At 39.5% G+C, this 19,569-nt stretch overlaps 1 protein-coding gene across 1 annotated transcript in view; it reads left to right on the top strand.

Moving 5' to 3' along the window:
• RAB31 (RAB31, member RAS oncogene family) overlaps positions 1 to 10,632 on the top strand; it is a 66,755-nt gene extending 56,123 nt beyond the window's left edge. The window contains exon 7 of the mRNA XM_032121908.1: positions 394 to 10,632. Within this exon, the coding sequence (XP_031977799.1) occupies positions 394 to 491 (98 nt within the window). The 3' untranslated portion in view covers positions 492 to 10,632. The remainder of the gene's footprint in view (positions 1 to 393) is intronic.
• Positions 10,633 to 19,569: the final 8,937 nt, after the last annotated feature.

Genomic DNA, 19,569 nt, shown 5'->3' with positions numbered 1-19,569 from the left:
CATGCAGATTTAGGACAGGCACAATGTCATTAAACTTGCACCATTCACATTTAAATGGAATTAGGAGAAGGATTAGAGTTTTCTCTTTCTAAGTTGTAAGGAGCTCAGTAAGATAACTATTTTTTTAAAATACATGGATAATATAATTTCAGTGTACTTCATGCCTTCTCAATAGCCTTATTTCATTTTTTTTAATGTGAAAGTCTTTTTTCATAAGCAGGATACAAGGAAAAATATTCAAGGTATGGATGTTTGGTAATTTTCTTGTAAAGTTTCACTTATGCATTTTAGAATCTGTAAGTCATTCTTATGCAACCTAAATTCTTCTGTTACCTGCACAGGTGTTGTTCTTGTATCAGGAAAATTGAATTCATGTCTCCTCATGTGTTTCAGGTCGGCAAATTCCACCCTTAGATCCTCATGAAAACAGTAACAATGGAGCAATCAAACTTGGAAGGCAGACTTCACAGACGGGTAGGCGGTGCTGCTGACCCAACTTGATCTTTTTAGGTTTACTTGAAAAACAGCACCATTTGCTTTTTTTTTCACTGAGAAAGGACTTTGTGGTCTCAGTGACGTGGCTCCTTATCTTGAAAGCAGTAATTTCAACACTTCCCATGAGCAATAACACAAGGACCAGAAGCAGAAGGCTTTACTTCAAAGGGATTTTGAAAAACCCAGTTGGAAAATCCTCTCTAATATCCTGTCAAAATTACAGTGTCAAAGTACTCCAATTCTCTGTTTGAACCAGTGACTATTGGTTTTTGGGTTTTTTTTTAATAAAAAGATCAGTTTATATATAAAATTCAGGTTTGCTGCAAAAACTTACCTTCTTACAATTGCAAAGTGGACTTGGCATGTTTTTAGAGTATTCTCTGTAATAATAGGGTGAAAAAAACCCCATAAAACCTGAATTTTGGCTTACGGTTTCTCTGCCATCTTTTTAGCTGGACTCTGCTTCACTATTTTTCTAAATCTTCAGCTTCATCTACTTTCAGTAAACATCAGCAAGAAATGGACTGAATTTGCTAACTAAAGAGAAAAAAAAGGATCCAAAGGATGAGCGAATGCAGTTTTTATGGACTGGAAGTCAAAATCTGTGTGAGGAAGTGCTGTGTATGTGGAAGACGGAGTTGTCATGAAGGGAACTGCTGGACCCCGTACAGTTCCAGTGTGCTTCAGAAAGAAGTGAAAATCCAGCCACTGTGCTGACTGGAATCACTCCCTGTGCAGGGTGTGGGCTTCAATAATTACTGAAAATGTAAAAAGAGCATAAATACAGGCTTAATCTCCACTATTTACCAGGGTTCCTCCAAATCTGTGCCCCAGAACAAATTTGTCTCTGTTCAAAGTTGCCTATTCCTTGGTTTCTGAAAGAGGGTGCCACAGTGCCCCACTCCTCATGGTCTCACTGCTGTGCTCCGAGAGGTCTTTGAGTTGGAAGAATGATTATTTCTGTACAAAACCTGCATAAGAGAGCACAGTATAATTTGGGGTTAGAGTCTGGAGTCTAATAAAACAAACCTGAATGTTTGCTTACAAATAGAATTCCCTGAATTTGTGGAGTAGTCTCCTCAATTGTGTGGGGTTGTGGTGTGGAAGACCCACTGTGTGATATCTTTGAAGCGTGATGCACTTGGAAATGCAGTATAGGAAAAAATGCCTACAGAGGGTTATGAACTAGGAATAATGTAAAACTGTATGTGTTTTCCACTAACTTCCATCTGTTAAGAATGTGTGTGACTGAGATGATAAAATCCAAATTTATCTTCTTCATCAATTTCACTGGAAATGGGAATTAGAGTAAGAAATGTTGGATTCAAAACCAGAGCCCAGCCTGCATTCCACAACATTAATTTGTTCTCTTAGGAGGAAAATTGTGGTCACTGCACATTTTCAGGATGGCTTATGAAAAGCAAACAAAAGGGAAAAATAACTTTCCACAATAAATCATGAGTAGGCAGCCTAGAGCATGGTTTCCGTGTTGATACATAAAAAACCAGACCTTATTGGCTGGTTGTGAGATTGCTTAGATAAAATGTCACTAATTGTTAGGGCTTGAAACAGAGCCAGATAAAATCAACAGGAACATTTTGTCTCCAGATTGCTTGAAGTAGTATAGGTGGGAAATATCCCTCTGGATTTTATCTAAGAATCTACGCTGCATTGTTTTTTCACATATGATCAATTTCTCATATACTTTGGCCTCCTTTGGAAACACTCATACTAGAAAATACGCCCTTGGATATTTTGGGTAAACTTCCAGTTTTCAGGTGTGCTGCTATATGATCCATGTCTCTGACTCATTGCAGCAACTACTTTACTGATAGTCCAGGGTTATTTAAGTGAAAATTCAGTAATCATCATTGTTGATAGCTGGGAAGGGAGACAGGCTCCTTTGGGGAACATTTAATTCCATCCCAGTACAAGCAAGTCTGCCAGGGATGCCTGGCTCTTTCACTTGGCTGGGGAGGGAGAAGCTTAACCTGGCCTTCAGTGCTAAGGAAATACCAAACTTACCAACATCACAGGTTCATACATTTTATGGGGTCTATGACCAAATGCTGGAAGAGATCTGATTCCTCCTAAGTAAAACACAGTAAGAGGCTAGACCAGTTACCCAGAAAACAAGGTGAGATTGAACCCATGTTTTCAGAGGTGTCATAAACTTTAGTTCAACATATAGCAGATATCCATAATTGATTTTTAAGCTTTTGTAAATCAGTGTCACATATTCATATTTTTTTTAACATGGCATCTCAAAACTTACTAAATCCTAACTGAGATATCTGAAAGCTTTGTAAGACAATTTTGTGAGTACCTTCTATACTCTAATTTATGTTCGAACTGGCAATTGATGCTGATCTTTATGAGATACTGTCCTGAACAACCAGATCTCACAGCTGGCTTTGAGCAGTATGTGAATAAGAACAGGTTTATGAGTTAAATGGTAAAATATTTTAAAATTGAAAGTTTTTACAGTGGATCTCTGACAGATTTTAAAATTTGAATGGTGATTAAATAGGTTTTACTTTCGGTGGGGCAAATCTAAATCACTTTATTCTGCTTTTAGACAAGAAAAATATTTAAATTAATAAGAATTCTGATTGTATAAGTTCTTGAGATTTGGGTTACTGGGAGCTTCAGTGGGGAAGTCTGAAGCCAGAAGAAAAATAACAGGCCAATATGCTGTGCAGAGCATCTTGCATTTTCTTTGAACACAGGGCTCACCTTTGACAGTGTTGTTGCCTCTCCGCTGTTTGTCAAAGCTAAGGTGCAGCTTTAACATGTCTCTTCAAATGGGGCAATGGCTTGTTATAAAAATAGTGATTTTAAAATGTAAAATTCATTATTTCTGCTTCCATTGGTCGCCTGTGTTGCTTGGAAAGTACCACCACCCTTCATAAACAGCCAGAAAAATGACAGAAAAACCCCCAATCTCAGAGTTGAAAGTTTCAGCAGCAACTGGAATTCCTCTTAGTAGTTAATGGCTGGTGAAAAGCTAAATTACTGTACTGGAGCACCTGACTGTGTAACTGATCTTCTCTAATAATAATAATAATATCAATGCTGCAGTTCTTGGTCAGCCAGCTGGTGCTGGGTTTCTCCAAGACTGATTTTCTCAAGAGAGCTGGCAGCAGGACTGAGGCGCAGGCTATAGTGCCAAGGGTATTTGGTGGAGCTTGTTTGCACCATGACTCAAGACTGTGACTGTCCAGTTGTGGGTGACTTGCTTTTCTGGCTTGTCGTGAACTAGTTTAAAAAACAAAATTATGAAGGAACTAGTTTCCGTATATGCTCTGCATATATGTGTGTATATAAGTACACTTTTGTATTGTTCTGCTGACATGTAGTGTTTTTTCACTATGTCTGGTTCTCATATACTACACGTATTCTGTAAGTACATTTTTTTGTTAATGATCATTTCACCTTTATGAACTTAAAGTTGTGGATCAAAGGTAGCAAGGAGATGGAGATACACATAGGTACAATTGTTGACTTGCCATTCTTGTGCATGAAAATGGCATATTCTAGAAAATGTTTGTCTTGCAGACTGAGGAATCTAAAAAGGGTCGTTATTATTCAGGAATTGGGACTCAAAAGTAATAAAGTGACACTCAAGAGAAAAAACTTACTGTTTTTGCTCACAGTACAGCATGTCTATCTAAGGTGCTTAAATGTAACATGAGTCTGTATCAATACCTAAAAAACTTATCTGTCATCCCATGTTTCCACTAATCCTTCATGGCACATTGGGAACAAGTGTGGCTAGATAGGTTACATATGTGAGCATTCTGTCATCAGACTGTTTCAGTACAGTGATATATTTTACTAACCTACCCTTAATTATTTAAACCAGAGTCAGTGATAAATTGCCAGTTTAAAATCACCTGCTAGGTACTCTTCTGTTTTGTTTAAATAAGAGCTTTGATTGGGCTGGACCCACTTGCTTCATGTATGGGATGCTGCAATCTGTTAATACTTTACCTTCTGTTTTACATATTAGCTGTATCATACCTAATAATATTTTTTTTCCCTAAAATGTAGTTTTTGTGTTTTATTTAACCTACAATGATTAATGCTAATAAATGTTTTAAATGCCTCTGATTTGGGGATATCTCTGGTTTCAGTAAAGCAGAACAAAATAGCTCCCATTTTGCACATCATTTGCTCTTGAAAAAGGGCTGTCTGCAGTCTCTGGATTACTTGCCTGGGATTTAAATGCTGCTTGAAACATGTGTGACTGGCCTTTTAGCAGAAAGTGAATGCATTCCTGGGGGATCCTGCAGTCCAGGTGAACTCCCAAAAACCAGAAAAAGAGGATCTGAAAATCCTTTTGCTAAGTTACTTGATTTATCCATTAGAAGAGAGTGATCTGAGTGGCCAGCATCTGCTTAGAAATTAAGAATAGTAGCTCTCAGTAGAAAGTGAGCTTCCAGTTACCAGTTGCTTTGTATAGCAGCAATAACTAGTATGGCTCATAAGATACTTCCTCTTTTGTATGTTTTTATTTTGGTGTACATTTATTTTTTCATCTTGCTTTGTGTCCCTCCCTCAGACTCGTGTCTAGGAGTTAAGAATTAACACTCACTTAAGAAGTATGCAGTATTTCATTCCTGTTAGTGTTATCATTTCAAGAGGTGTTTAACCACACCAACAGTTTGTTGCACTGTTTGGCTCATATTTTCAAACTTTTTACCACATTTGTGAGGACTATGAATGAAGAGCTGGGTTTTTTAAGGAAAAACAGGGGCTTTGGACTAAGACTTTTCTGATTACCATGACAAATTCGATACACAGCAGTACACAAGAAATACTGTAACTCAAATAACAGTACAGAACACCACTTTTCTGTGGCAATGAGAAACCAGTATTTCAAAGAGGTTTCATATGTTAGGAGTTTGGTTCCTGGTAGAAGATACCCAGCAGGATCTGTTCCCTGCTTCAAAGCAATTACAATGATCTTGAAAAAATTACTTATCTTACCTCCAGCTGTGCATAAACAAGAGGGAACCCAGGTACATAACTGTGAACTAAAAGGTGATGTACTTAATTAATGGAAAGCCTAAGTAAGCCCCTTAACTATTATCAGCATGTTGGAAAATCTGAAATGAATGCTGTTCTGTCCTTAGGTGTTTAAAGAGAATTTTGCCCCTGAATGAATCAGTCCTCGTGTTGTCAGTGGGATGTTTTACATGGCTTGGAAGCATGTGCCTGTGGTGCTTTAGGTTAGCTTGGAGTTGAATTTAGTGATGAGAGGGGAGCTGTACAATTGGCTGGAAAATAAATCTCTGCTGCTTTCCTTTTGAAGATTGAAGTTTGTGTCTTGAGGTACTTAAGGAAAAGTATTTGACATTTTGGCCTTCAAAATCTTCACCACTGCAGCTTCAGTCCCTGCAAAGGGCATCACAGGACACCCTGCTGTGATCTCCTGAGCACCGCACTGAAATCAGGACAGCAAGGCTGATGAAATAGTCTGTGTAGCTACTTCATACCTCCACCCCCTCACCTAATCTGCAAAACTGTTCAGGCCACTACCAGGTTTTGCCTCCCTTCCCTGAAAGGAAAAGAGTAAGCTGCAGGATTACTATTTTTTTATCCCCCCTTGGTGTTGTTTTATACAAGGCTACAGAATAATTTTCTTTAAAAGCATTAAAACACTCATGGGAGGATAGATTACCTAAAGGTGTTGTACAAATGCCTTTGTTAATTGGTGCTGGTTACTCCCTAAGGACTTGACATCGGTGATAGGATGGATGTCTTCACTGTTTAATGCAGTTCTTGGCCATCAATAAGGTCCTCTTTTGATCTACTATTTTTTGCCAGATGGACCAGGGATAAAATCATTGCTTGATATAAATGCTCTCTCACTGTCCAAAAGTAAGACTTTTCACTAAAAACTATGAAATCAATAGTTAACCACATTTAGCAGGTTAAAGATCAGAAGGAATAAGTAATAGCATAATGTGGCATAATATAGCTTTTTTCATATTTATTTCGAATGGGTTTCCTCTGTTTCAATTAAGAAGAGTCCTTATTGCAAAGTCCTTATTGCCTGTATTTCTGATACTACCAGATGGTCTTGATGCAGATTAGTTTGCATTATCACTTACCACTGCTATGTATTTTGTACAAATAGGAAGACAGGCTCCTGATACTCAATCATTGTGTTTTCAAGACATAGGTGTAGAAGTGTTACTGGAATTGTTTTGTAACATAGACGTTGTGAAAACTTGAAAATAGTACACTGACAGAACTTGAAGTGTAAGAGACCTGTACAAACTTGCATTTAGTGTCACAGCTATTAACAAGTTTTTAATAAGATATCATTATTTAGTGTGGCGAAGAGAATTTTGAGGCTCCTGGTTAGGTATTAAACATTTAGCAGCTTGGGAAAGATTTCTTTTTTCTGGCTGTTAGATTACTCATTTTTTATCCCTGAGACTGCCTGAAAGACTTAAAAAAAAAAAAAAAAGTTTTCTTTGAAAAGTACTGACCTTCTTTTCTCAAAACCTCCCTGAGAACCTGAGCTTTCTCTCTCCCATTATCTGTGAAAAGTTCTTTGAGACACACTTTGTTTATGATGAAACACTCAACCTTTCTCTTTGCTACATTGGGAATTTTAGAAAACAAAAACACCTTTCCCCTAAAGTCAATTTAATTCACATTTATTTCACTTAGTCAGTGCCACTCCTGCTCCCTCCACATCAGTAAAATACATATTTAAAGAAGAAGATAAATACCTAACAACTAAATCTCTATTCCCCTACATCAAGTAGAGTACCCTGGGGAAATGATCTGTTACAGACTAAAACAGAAATGATCCCTACGCTTCCAATTACATATTGACAAGAACCAATCAATAAGGAAGTCAGCTTACATGTCTGAGAGATGCCCTTGAGGAAAACGAACATCACATTCCTTCCTCTTGGTCAATATAACATGACTTGGGGAGCAAGTGATAGCATTGTTGTTACAGACTAAAAATAAATAAAAAAAATATTAGGAGGATAGTAACAGTTTCTCTTGACTTGTTTAATAGGGTTGAAATATAAGTTAATCACCTTATAAAAGAAACCCCTTTTTCCTGTCATCTTCAAAGACACTGGCAGCTTTGCTGACAAATATATGTTGGGAATTCTCACAGGGGTTTAGCAAGAAAGAGCAATAGATGCAGCCTAGATGACACAGTGCATTTCTATATTCTAGCTCTGCAAAAAACCAAGTTGTCACCAAACCTATAGAATCTCTACCAAATACCCAAGTTCTTGTGTGTGTTCATCACTCATAATGTGGGACAATTTTGCACCATAGATATTTACCAAAAAAAAGCATAAAATGTATAGAAGGAATCTAAATAAGCCCTCAGAAAGAAGGACATTCCAAATAAAAATGTAACTTTGATGTGCTATTTCTTGAGACAGTCAGAAACTCAAATGCGAATTAAATAGCTTTCCTGGCAGCATTCCCTTTAGAGATACTGTTTGTCCTATGAGTTTTGCCACACTCTCTAAGTCATTCCTGATTCTCAAGGGAAATTTGCTTTCAAAGTGGCAACCTGAACTGCCTGCTGGCACCCAACCAGCTCCCCTCCTACACCACAACCTTTGACACCAGAATGGTTCTCCCCATAATCTCAGTAAGAAGGAACAGAAGTCTTGAGATATGCTGGAAATATGAACTCATATTGATGTAGGAAAATGTTTCAACAGATTAACTTGTTTACTTGTGACAAAGATACTAGAAAAGGAAACATTTTTATATATTTTTTCCCCCCACCGGTATTTTTGTTTTTTTCAATGTTTTAGGTGGTGAAATTTCTGAAGGAGAAATAGGTTTCTTGGAATGAGGATGAAGCCAGAATGTCTTGTTGATTACAAAATTCTGAAGAGGGAAAAGAATGTTTAGAACTGAAAAGAAGGGACACAAACATGAAGATGTCCTACCCCAGGTGATACTCTTCATGGTGGGTTATAACCCCACTGAGGTGATAAGAAACAAAAGCCATGTCTGAAGTACAAAATCTGGATTTGGGGTAAAAAGGATATCATATTCTAAGTGGTCAGAGTGCATATACACTCATTTCATGGCATAGCCACACCACCTTAACACTTCTGTTACTTGAGAACCCTAGCTAATAAACGAGCATAAACAAACACAAGATTAGAGTACATCAGGTGCCTATGCTCCACCTATAAAAAAATGATACCATATCTTTACCTGTGGGTATGCCTGAATTTACCAAGTGCAAAGTCCACAGAGTAAAAGATGATGCCCATTCATGTATGCATGACACACCGGTTACTGAGTTGGAACTCTGGACAAAGGGCTTTGGCTAATACATTCCAGTACGTTTATGTAGCCACCTTGCCTGCATGGTTTAGCTTTTCATGAAGGTTGATGTTGTCTGAATGATGTCTTGGAATGATGGGTGGTTTTGCACAAATTGTTCCAGAGAAGAATAAAGAAGAAAGGATGAGGTGGTGATAAATGTATCCAAGAAGATTTACATTGACTGATTTAACCACAGCATGTAGTATGTACTTAAGTAGTCGCTGCTGGCAGTATAAAGGCTTTACAATAACACAGCATCCATCACTGAAGTGTAAAATGGAGGGATTTTTATTTTAATTCTCCCAGGAGGAAATCGATGCCTTAGAAAATCCGCAAGGCTTGAGTCATCAAGTCATCACTATCAGCGGGCATGTCTTTCAGACACTTCACCTTATCTCACTGTGACTCACACACCAGGGAAAGATGCACACCACGGCAAAAAATTGCGCCCTCCCCTATGTGATAGGCACAGCTGAAAAAATTACAGGACCTGAAGCAACTACTAGATTAGAAGGAGAGCTGCCATCTGAGTAGCCTGTTTCTCATCACATCCATGACAGCGAGGTAGGGATGTCTGGGAGCCACAGGTTTCAAAGCTCTAAGAAAGTGGTTACTTAGCTCTTTGGCAAAATGACTCAGCCCATGTCTCTGGTAGTGCAGGAGAGCCTGCAGTTATTGAGGCTGCTTTCTGACAGGTCTGCTTTCGAAGGCAGCTAGTGTTCCTGGTGAAATGGTGCCAGGATTCCCATGAGGAGTCCTAATTTCTCATGAAGTACAAGGAAAAACATGATCCCCACCATTTTCAACCAGCTTTGCAAATTTTCCTTCCATTTAGTGGGAGCTCCAAGGTATAACAAAATCCTGGATGTTAGATAATTCCAATGTATATTTCAAGCCAGGCAGCCACAGGCAGGAAATCAGACTTCAGGAACTTGTGATTTTCTACCGTTGTCTTCAGATCATTCTGGAAATGTAAGGAGGCTGTGTTTCAAGCTAGGCCATCTGATTTTATACACAACCATGTCATAGAAAGAGTGTGATGAAGTGATGGAAAAGTTCTATCAAATTTTGTAATTGTCACCATTTTAAACATAACCATTGCTCTAATGTCACAGTTGTTATTTGCTTGCATCTTTTATACTCAGAGCTGGTCTGTGGAGACTGCATCAGTAACAAAACATTTAACCAAGTTAAAATATTGGATGTTCAATCTTAGGGGTGGCTAAGCCAATAAGATTACTCTTTAGGCCATTTTCACATTCTGAGTTGGGTTTCCAAGCCTGGAATGCAATCTTCAGCAAATCTTAGGAGGATTGATCTCGATAGCTTTGATGGGCAGCAAAGCAAGGAGCTCTATCATTACATTTTTATAAGTCACACTTTAAATCTGAGAATTAGACTCTTCTTTAAAAACTGTCATGTATTTGGGACAGCTAATATATTCTACTGACATCACGTGTGATATTTCTTCACCATTTTTTCCTTTTATATTTACTGAAAAGTGAAATGAGGTTTTCAATCTTACATTGATCTCTTAGAGAGGGAACTGGATAGAATGTGAAAATGGCCTAACAAGTAATCTTATTAGGGCTTAGCCACCCCTAAGACTGAACATCCAATATTTTAACTTCGTTAAAAGTTTTGTTACTGATGCCTAGTCTAAAATCCAGCTCCTTCTGTCACAATTGTATACTCTCTGAATAGCCAACAAGACCAAATGCAATGATTTCTTTTTTGCCTTTGATATGAATTCGTGTAGGGACTAGTTTCTGGATAATAAAGCACCGTTTTTACTAAGCTACTTTGAAAAGTTGTATTTTTTTCTGTTATCATAAATGAAGTGATATTTTTGTTTTTCCCCCTCACTATATGTATGAGATAATGTTCATCAGTGAAAACAAAACACATTTAAATCTTCAGGATTCAATGCTCCCAAAGAGTATGACAAAAAAATGGTGGAAATACTGTTGGAGCCATTCATCTTCAGTCTGAAATAATATTCCTGGTGCACAAGGGAGATTTCAGATGACTGGAAAAAAGTGAGTGTGGCACACTGTAAAGAATAAATGCAAGGGGTTTGGATAATTATAAGCATTATATAAACCCTGGGCAAAATACTAATGAAAACAGATTATAAAGACAGAAATAAATAGAAATGAATTCATAGGTAGTATCTTATGTAATGATAATAAATACCTTTTTTGTGTGAAAATAGATGCAGTCAAGCAACAAGATGAGACTAAAATGCAGCTGCTTAAGATAGATGTATTGACTTAATACACATGGATTACTTTAAGTCATTTGATGTAGCCCTGCATGACAATCTGGTAAAAAAATGCAGTACTATACAAAATCAATTTACCTATATCAAATACTCTGGGAACCAATTAGCAGCTACATCAGCATGTTTCTACTCTCTTCTAATGGGTTATTTAACAGCTTCAAAGGAGCTAATACAGCTCAATATCTTTATCAGTGATCTGGAAGAAAACATAAACTCTGCTGAGAACTTTGCAAATTACACCAGAACTGCTGGAAAGGAAAGAATGAAGAGAACAAAATGACATAAAGGTATTAAAGCAGGTGCTTTGGATCTTAAGCATTAATCCACTTTAAACATAGGATGAATCTCAATGTGGAAGATACACTAGCTGCTGCTGTCTGCAAATGTGGGATCCTCTGAAGCTTCTGGTGCTGGCCCAGAGAGGGAGGGTGGTTAATGAATAGAGACTAGTCTCTGATCCACTATATGTTCCCATTTTCCTCATTTGTATTATTTGTCTTACTCATGGAAGGAAAAAATGCAAGGAATGGCCTGGTATAGGAAAAAATCACATTCCAGATTTGCAGTGGCTAACTCTGTTTTTCTATTAGATTGCTAATAATTTCTATTAAATTTCTTTTTCTCATACTAAGGAAAAAGGAGGGGAAAACCTACTGGCCTCCTTTGAAGAGGAAAGCAGGGGAAGTTTACTGGCCTGGCTACTAGCTAGTGGGAACACAGAGACAGGAACAATGTGGATTAGGAGAGAGGGAAAGGGAAAAAAAAAACAGCAAAAGAGGACAGAATTAGTTTCAGGGTGATGGACTGGGAGCAGAAGAGTCTCTCTCCCACTGTAATGTGTTTCCCTCTGAAGAGCAGAATTGAAGCCAGGAAATCTGTGGCATTAAAATAGAGACTGCACAGTTAAAGTCTGTATTAAAGGCATGCTCACAAAGTATTTACAAGCATTTAACTTAATGAATTTAACAGTGAAACATCTATTAATGTTTTTTCTGTGACAGGTATGTAGGCACAGGGCCAAACTAGCAGGTGAATGGGTACTGTCTCCTAACCTTCCCTGTTAGTTCTTGGTGTTGGAGGAGGAAAATGGTAGATATTCACAGTTGTAGGTGGAAAGCCTTGCACATGGTTGCAGTGTCCATGGCATAGGTAGGACTCAGCTGAAGGACAGAAGGGACGGAGTTGCCCACAGGGAAGGGGAGCATCAGAAAAACACGACAGATCTCTGGGTGGTGAGTGCACATGGGTGGGGAGTGGAAAGGTCCCACATGGGCTAATACAGGTCAGAGCATCTTTTGATACATGGGGCTTTCTGCAGCTTCAAAAATGCTGTCAGGTATTCCTGCTTTGCCTCTGCAAAGTGTTTGTACCTCTTTTAATGTGACCCACCAAAGCACCAGAACAAAGTCTGAAAGACACAGCCCTGTTTTTGTGCAGTATATCAATTGCATACTGAAATCCAACAGGTCCTCATGGATATCATTTGTACAATTAAGCAATAAATAATTCAGTATTTGGCAGTCAAAGACTCTATCCATAATAATATGGAGACTTTTTTTCTTTTTTTTCTTCCCAGAATGCAAAGTAAATATTTCATAAATGATCTCTCAGGTAGAGTGTTCAAGCTTCTGTGCAGACACAGAACACATCTGCAACAAACAAACCAGAGTGGGGAGATGATTCTAGAAACTTTGTGTTTTTACTCCTAGACATAATAAATTAGTCAAAAGCAGAGTTTTGATGTGTGTATTAGCCCCACATTAGTAAGGGCTTCCTGCACTAGCTAAAGATGCATTAGGAGCACTTGCCTGTTTCCTGCCACAAGACAAGGGTAACACTGAAAGAATTTCCAGGAGAGGCCCACAGTCCACAAAAGCAGAGTGGCTATGGATGCCCGCAGCAGCTGTGATCTTGCAAATATGCAAACTCTTAACTTTATGTAGAATTTCATGTATCCAGTATTCCTCACAATTGAATAAAAGTGCAATTGCAGAGGCAGAACTTTAGCTGGCATAAGTGCTTGTGATTTAATTGATCATTCAGAGTGGAGAAAAATCCTTATGTTATTTGGTAGGAGACTATGGGAAAATGGATATTTCCTCATCAGTCACGACACAAATGATTGAATCCACTGACAGTTTTAATGTCTCCCCTTCTTTTGCTCTGCTCATTTTCAGGCTCTAATTTGATCTTTGGGCAGAGACAAAGATTTCATTCTCATGTTCATGATACCTATTTATTTTTAAAGTGTTTTTAACATTGTTTCAGCTGTCTCCTTCTGTCTGGCCCTGCCTAATTGATGTAAAAAATAGCTGTCTAAAATGTTCTTCCTTGAGAAAAGTTGCTAATTTCCCTCCGGAGATCTTCTCCTTGTGTCTGCCTTCAGTCAATTCCACTCAATTTTGTAAGAAAAATCTAGCACTGCACCTTCAGAATGTGTTTACTTTCTCTTGTGAAACCATTGCAAACTAATGTGCCCTGGGAAAAGGAGTTGGATTCTTCCCATTTGCAAATACCATTAACAAAATTGTGGACCAAATTCCACATGCAGCTCCAAATTACACACTCAATTAGGGCCTGATCCAATGCTTATTAAAGTCATTGGAAAAATTCCCCCTGAATTTAATGGGCTGTAGCCCAGACCTTGGGAAGTGGACATTTCCACTGCAGATGATCAGTTTAGTCTTTGAGCATGCAGGAATTCATGCAATGATAGACTCATAGGGCTGGAAAGGACTTCAGAGGTCACATCTCAAGGCAAGATCAGCCAAATTTACATCTCCCAGCAGATGTCTAACCTGTTCTTGAAGGTCAGTGACTGGGACACCATGGATTGCACTTCCAGGCAATCTTTTTTGTTAGCTATCCTTACTCTTAAAAAGTTTTTCACATCTGCTGTAAATCAGTTCTTGTTCTGATCTACACTCATTACTTCCTGTTTTATTCAAAGGAAATGAGAGAAGACTATTTTTTTTCTCTTTGCAATAGCTTTGAATGTATTTGAAGACTATTACTGAACACATGGGACCATCTTGTCTTCCTTAGGGTAAACAACCTTGGTATTTCAATGTGTTCTTATGTTTCAATCCGTCTGTCTTCTGGATCTTAGTCAATACAGAACCTTTCTTCTGGACTCCACTTATCCCACATCTTTTCTGACAGATAGTGCCCAAAGCCAGACAAATCCCTTCAGCACAGGTCTTAACAGCAGTAGAGGGAAACTTCATGTGTCAGGCACAGTCTCAGCACAGTGCTTGTCTTTCACACATTGATAAAACATTATTTGCTCACTTTACATTGTGACCCACTAGAACTGAAAGCGGGCATAATTCAAAAACGTAATTTGAGGGCTTCCTGGGACCGCTGGGGAGATGCTGAGGGCAGAACTAGCAATGCAGAGCTGCTATAGAGCAAATGAGAGGGGGAATTTGAATCCCAGTTGTCAGATGAGTTCTTCAAACTGAGATGGAGAAAGACCATGACATGGTTTGCAAGACTATCAGTTTGAGAAGGAGATGTATGTGATGACCATAGGGGACTATCATGCTGGTTCTGCAGAATTACTTCTCAGGTTAAGACTTATTTGAGTTTTTAAAGAGTATTTAAGGAGGCTTTAAGACCTCTTCTGGAAGCAAGTTTCAGCTATGTACTTATGTTTGTATACTTAGCTACAATTTTGATTTTTGGCTACTTTTTAGGAAAGTCTTTGTTGAGTTTTAGATATGCATCATCAAGAAACAACAGTCAACACACACACACAGAGTCTGTATTTTGTATATTGAATTGTGTCCTTACATCCCTCATGAATGAGTATGAATGTAAGAATCAGTTCTTGAAACAGTATTCAAAACTGCACTTCCTTAATAACTTTATCAAAGGACTAATGACTATTAGCACATTTGAAATTGTCTCAGGACAATTCAGTTCTTTAAACTGTACTTTAAACCACAAAGACAAGGTAACACTTTTGCCTTGCTCTTGCAGAAGTTAATGGTCTGGGGAATTTTGTGTTGAGCAGAACAGAATTGGGTCCAAAATATGAAAAGCACATTAAATTTTGTGCTATAGCTATTTATGAGAATGCCATTATGTGTTATGGGCTTCTTTCTTCATGAATATTCAACATGTATTGTGTGTTTTTGTAATAATTTACTAGGGTAAAAAAATACACTGTAGTTGTACCAAGCTGAAGATTTTCGACTAAGATCTACTTTTCCATTCTGTGGCAACATTTGAATAGTGCCATAAATCTTCAATAATGGTATGGACTGTGACTTAACCTCTGATTTACAATATAACAAGCGGGCCTGAAATTATATATGGACCTTTAGCATTCAAGTAAATGATGACTAGAGCCTGCTGTATGAACAGTTTTGTATTTCAGAAGAAAAACAGCAGCACGAAAAAGCCAGGTATTTCCTTAAAGAGAAATTGGAACATATTCTTAGCTTTATACAGTTGCATTTTGCAATATTCACTGACTTAGCAGTGCAGGATGCATGAGATACTTCACTGAGTGAGATCTAGAATTTTCTCATTAATACAAGTAATGCAGCACTTGGTTACTCTTTCTGACAGTCTCAATAACACCAAGAACTGGCAAAGAAGGTTGTGATATTGTTTTACTGCAAGACATTTTCAAGATCAGAATTGATGGGACTGAGCAAACAACCTGCACAATAAACAGTGGAAAAAACTATTAAAAAACTGAATCTAGTCTATTACTTCTCAGGTACAGAGAGTGCTTATTTAATATTTAATAGCCAATAGTTTTGAAAAATGTCAAACTATTTCCAAACTGAGATATTATAACAACAATACTGAATTTGCAGAGTGAAAAACATCAAGATCTACAAATACACAGGACAAATGTTGACCTCAGATTAAGCAAATGTTATCCTTTTGCAAGCAGTGATGAATACACTAGAGGCACTTCTGGAATGACATTATTATCTCACTGAAATCAGTGACAGGAGTTCTATTGACTGCGATAGATCCAAGGTTTCATTCCTGAGCTGTGCTGTGAGGTGATGAAATTAAATTAATCAGATGCTGGAGAAGGTTGCCAGACATTGATGATCAACAGCACAGGTGTTGTTTTAATATAAAAAATTACATCAGTCTGGATGCAGACTGGAAATAGAAGCATTAGATCAGAAATTATACTAAATGAAATAAAACAGATCAATGCATTATTAAGGTTCAAAATGTGTTCAAACAACAACACAGACCATATTAAAAAAACAGTTTCAAGTTGGAAATTGAACTGCGGCCTTAGTGGGGTCCTCTGCAGCCTTGGTGATGATGTGACACCCCCCACAGCCTGGGGCTGTGCCCTGTGCTTCATTCACTGCCTCTCAATATGCTGCTGATAAGTATCAACCCAGTCTTCCCCCAACCCCTGCACACCCCCTGATGTCAGTCCCATCTACTGCACAGCCATGTCTAACAAGGGGTTTGCATGGGAAAACCTGTAAGTCCTGTTATCATATTGAGGAGAGATCCAAACTTCTGTTTTTCTTAAACAAGAGGTATGTAGAAGAATTAGACAACAGAGATACTTCTGTCTTCTAAATCTGCACAGAAGAATATTCTTTTGCATTTGTACTCTTTACTGTTATGTTTTAACCCCATGAAAAGGAGAAAAGACAGGAACTTTTGTGGCATTCAGCATTTTGCAGCCATTTCCCATGTCTTGATTTTTTGCAAGCTGAAACCCAGTTCTTCTGGTACATAAGCAGCAGGCAATTCTGGAGCTGAATTACTGTTTCTGAGAAGTGTGCACTATGGCTTAATCTTTGCTTGATTCATGAACAGAAACAGAGAAAGAGTGAAGATAACAGAGTTAACATTCTTCTTCTGTGTTAACACAGAAGAAGAAAAACCTCTGTTTTCCAGTTTATCTTCCAGATCCCAGGGGTAAGAATGCATAAACAGAGTGGAACATTGGTTTTGTTAACAAAGTCCAGCAGACCACCAGATAACAACTTTAAATATTGTACTGTAAATAAAAGATGTCATTTAAGATGCTGTTTTATGTGCATCATAAAGTAAGTCCAAAAAAAACCTGCAGCCAGAGTAGTTGCAGAGCTCCAGTGACATTTTCACACATAGACCATGTAACTCCACCTATTGAAGCCAATTCCAGTCAGGTAAAACTGCTCCAAGGTGCTTTTCTAGAGCACTTTTTACTTGTTTGTTCTTCAGTCAGTGATGGTACTAAAAGCCACATGGATACAGGTGTTGACAAGAGTGGTGTGGAGAAAAGCCCTAAGTAGACAGGAATTATGGTGGCAGGCCTGGAAGAGGGGCAGGCAGCTGAAATGGAGGGTGGAGGCTCTGCCAGAGCCAAGGCAGAACCTGAACCTAAATTACTCAGAGGGTCCCCCCAGCCCAGTGGCCCCACAGCCCTTCCTTCATGGCTCAGCTGAACTAGAGGTATTCACCAAAGAAATTATGTGATCCATAAGTATTACTATGAAGAGCTGATTTTGAATGCAAACCATTAAAGTCCTCTCAATGTATTTATTATCAGGACATATTTTCCAATTGGTTTGTTATGTCCCTACACATGTCCTTAGCATAGCTACACCAGATTTTGCAAGAGTGAAAGAATGTGTTAATCTTTCTGACTTAATTTCCATCACCTGTACTCCAACCTTGCATGAATACAAACTCACATATTCCTCAGAAGCAGATTTAGGACACAGAAATCATCAAGGTTTGGGTGGATTTGGCTGTCTTACTGTTTTTTCTTGTTTGTTTGTTACTGGTGTATTCTAATACCCCAGGATACACCATCTGCTTGAAAGTATGGTACTAATGAAAAAGACCACTGTGACAACACTGTATCTGACAAAAAGTGTTAGCAAGGAGGATGGCAAACTACTCATGTTCCTGCCTACTAATAAATAATGGCTCTTATTTTTCATTCAGGTTTTGCAAGAGCTCAATCTCTCTCAACTTTTCACAGAATTACAGAATTTTAGAGTCGGAAGGGACCTCTGGAGGTCATCGGGTCCCCCCTCCCAATGCAGGGTCACCTAGAGCAGGTGACACAGGAACACATCCAGGTGGGTTTTGAATGACTCCAGAAAGAGAGACTCCATAACCCCCCTCAGCAGCCTGTTCCAATGCTGTCCAACCCTTAACATAAAGTTCTTCTTCATGTTGAGATGGAACTTTTTGTGTTTCAGTTTATGGCCACTGCTCCTTGTCTTGTCACTGGGCACCACTGTAAAAAGTCTGGCATCATCCTCTTGACACCCACCTTTGAGATACTTAGATCCCCTCTCAGTCTTCTCTAGACTAAACAGGCCCATTTAGTTTCTGTTAATACTCCTAAGGCTTCATGTAACGACAATTTTCCTACATTAGTGTTTTTGGCTGTTTTCAAAGCTAGAGGGTCAGGTCCATCCATATCAGTGCCTGGGTCGCTTTGGACTGGACCACAGCCATCCCAACGAGGGTACATGGGAGCAGCTGACCCGTGTCAGAGCCACCAGCGTCCCTGGGACCCACCACCCAGGCTTGCTTTCCCTTCTCCAGTTTCGAGGGAAAGGCCAGTCAATCCACTGCCCCTGAGGCCCCAAAGAAGGGCGCCCACATGTGTCCTCCCCAGGACTACAAGTCCCGGCAGGCTCCGCGCCCGCCGCGTGGCATGATGGGAACTGTAGTTCCCCCGGCGCGGCGCGACTGTCCAAAGCGAGGAGCCAGCGGCGCCCTTCCCACTCCCGCCCGAACCGTGTGTGCGCTTGGGAAGGCGGGCAGCGGGGGTGCTGCTTCTCCCCGCTCCGCTCCAGCCGCCGGTGCTTGTGGGGGCCGGACCGGGCCGAGCCGCAGCGCGGGGGAAGACAGGCTGGATCGGTCAGCCGCGACCAATGGTGGGAGGTTCAACAATACAAGTGCCGGGTCCTGCAACTGGGTCACACCAACCCCTGCAGCGCTACAGGCTGGGGGAAGACGGGCTGGAAAGGTGCTCAGCAGAAAAGGGTCTGAGGGTGTTGGTCAACAGCAGCTGAACATGAACCAGCGCGTGTCCGGGTGGCCAAGAAGGTCAATGGCATCCTGGCCTTTATCAGGCGTAATGTGGCCAGCAGGACCAGGGCAGTGATTTTCCCTCTATATACTGGTGAGACTGCACTTGAGTACTGTAATTCTGGACCCCTCAATTCAGGAAAGACACGCAGGTGCTGTAGCGTGTCCAGAGAAACACAACGATGCTGATGAAGGGTCTGGAGCACACGTCCTGTGAGGACACGCGGCTGAGGAAGCTGAGGGTGTTTAGCCTGGAGAAGAGGCGGCTCAGGGGTGACCTTATCGCTCTCTACAACTGCCCGAAAGGAGGGTGTGGCCAGCTGGGGGTCGGACTCTTCTCTCATTAGCAATAGGATGAGAGTACAGTATCTAAACTACCGCCAGGAGAGGTTTAGGTTGGACATTAGGACTAA

The sequence above is a fragment of the Corvus moneduloides genome, chromosome 1 (genome assembly GCF_009650955.1).
Source record: "Corvus moneduloides isolate bCorMon1 chromosome 1, bCorMon1.pri, whole genome shotgun sequence".
Lineage (NCBI taxonomy): Eukaryota > Metazoa > Chordata > Aves > Passeriformes > Corvidae > Corvus > Corvus moneduloides.
Note: the sequence above shows the minus strand (reverse complement) of the source record. Positions and strands in the feature narration are given on the sequence as shown.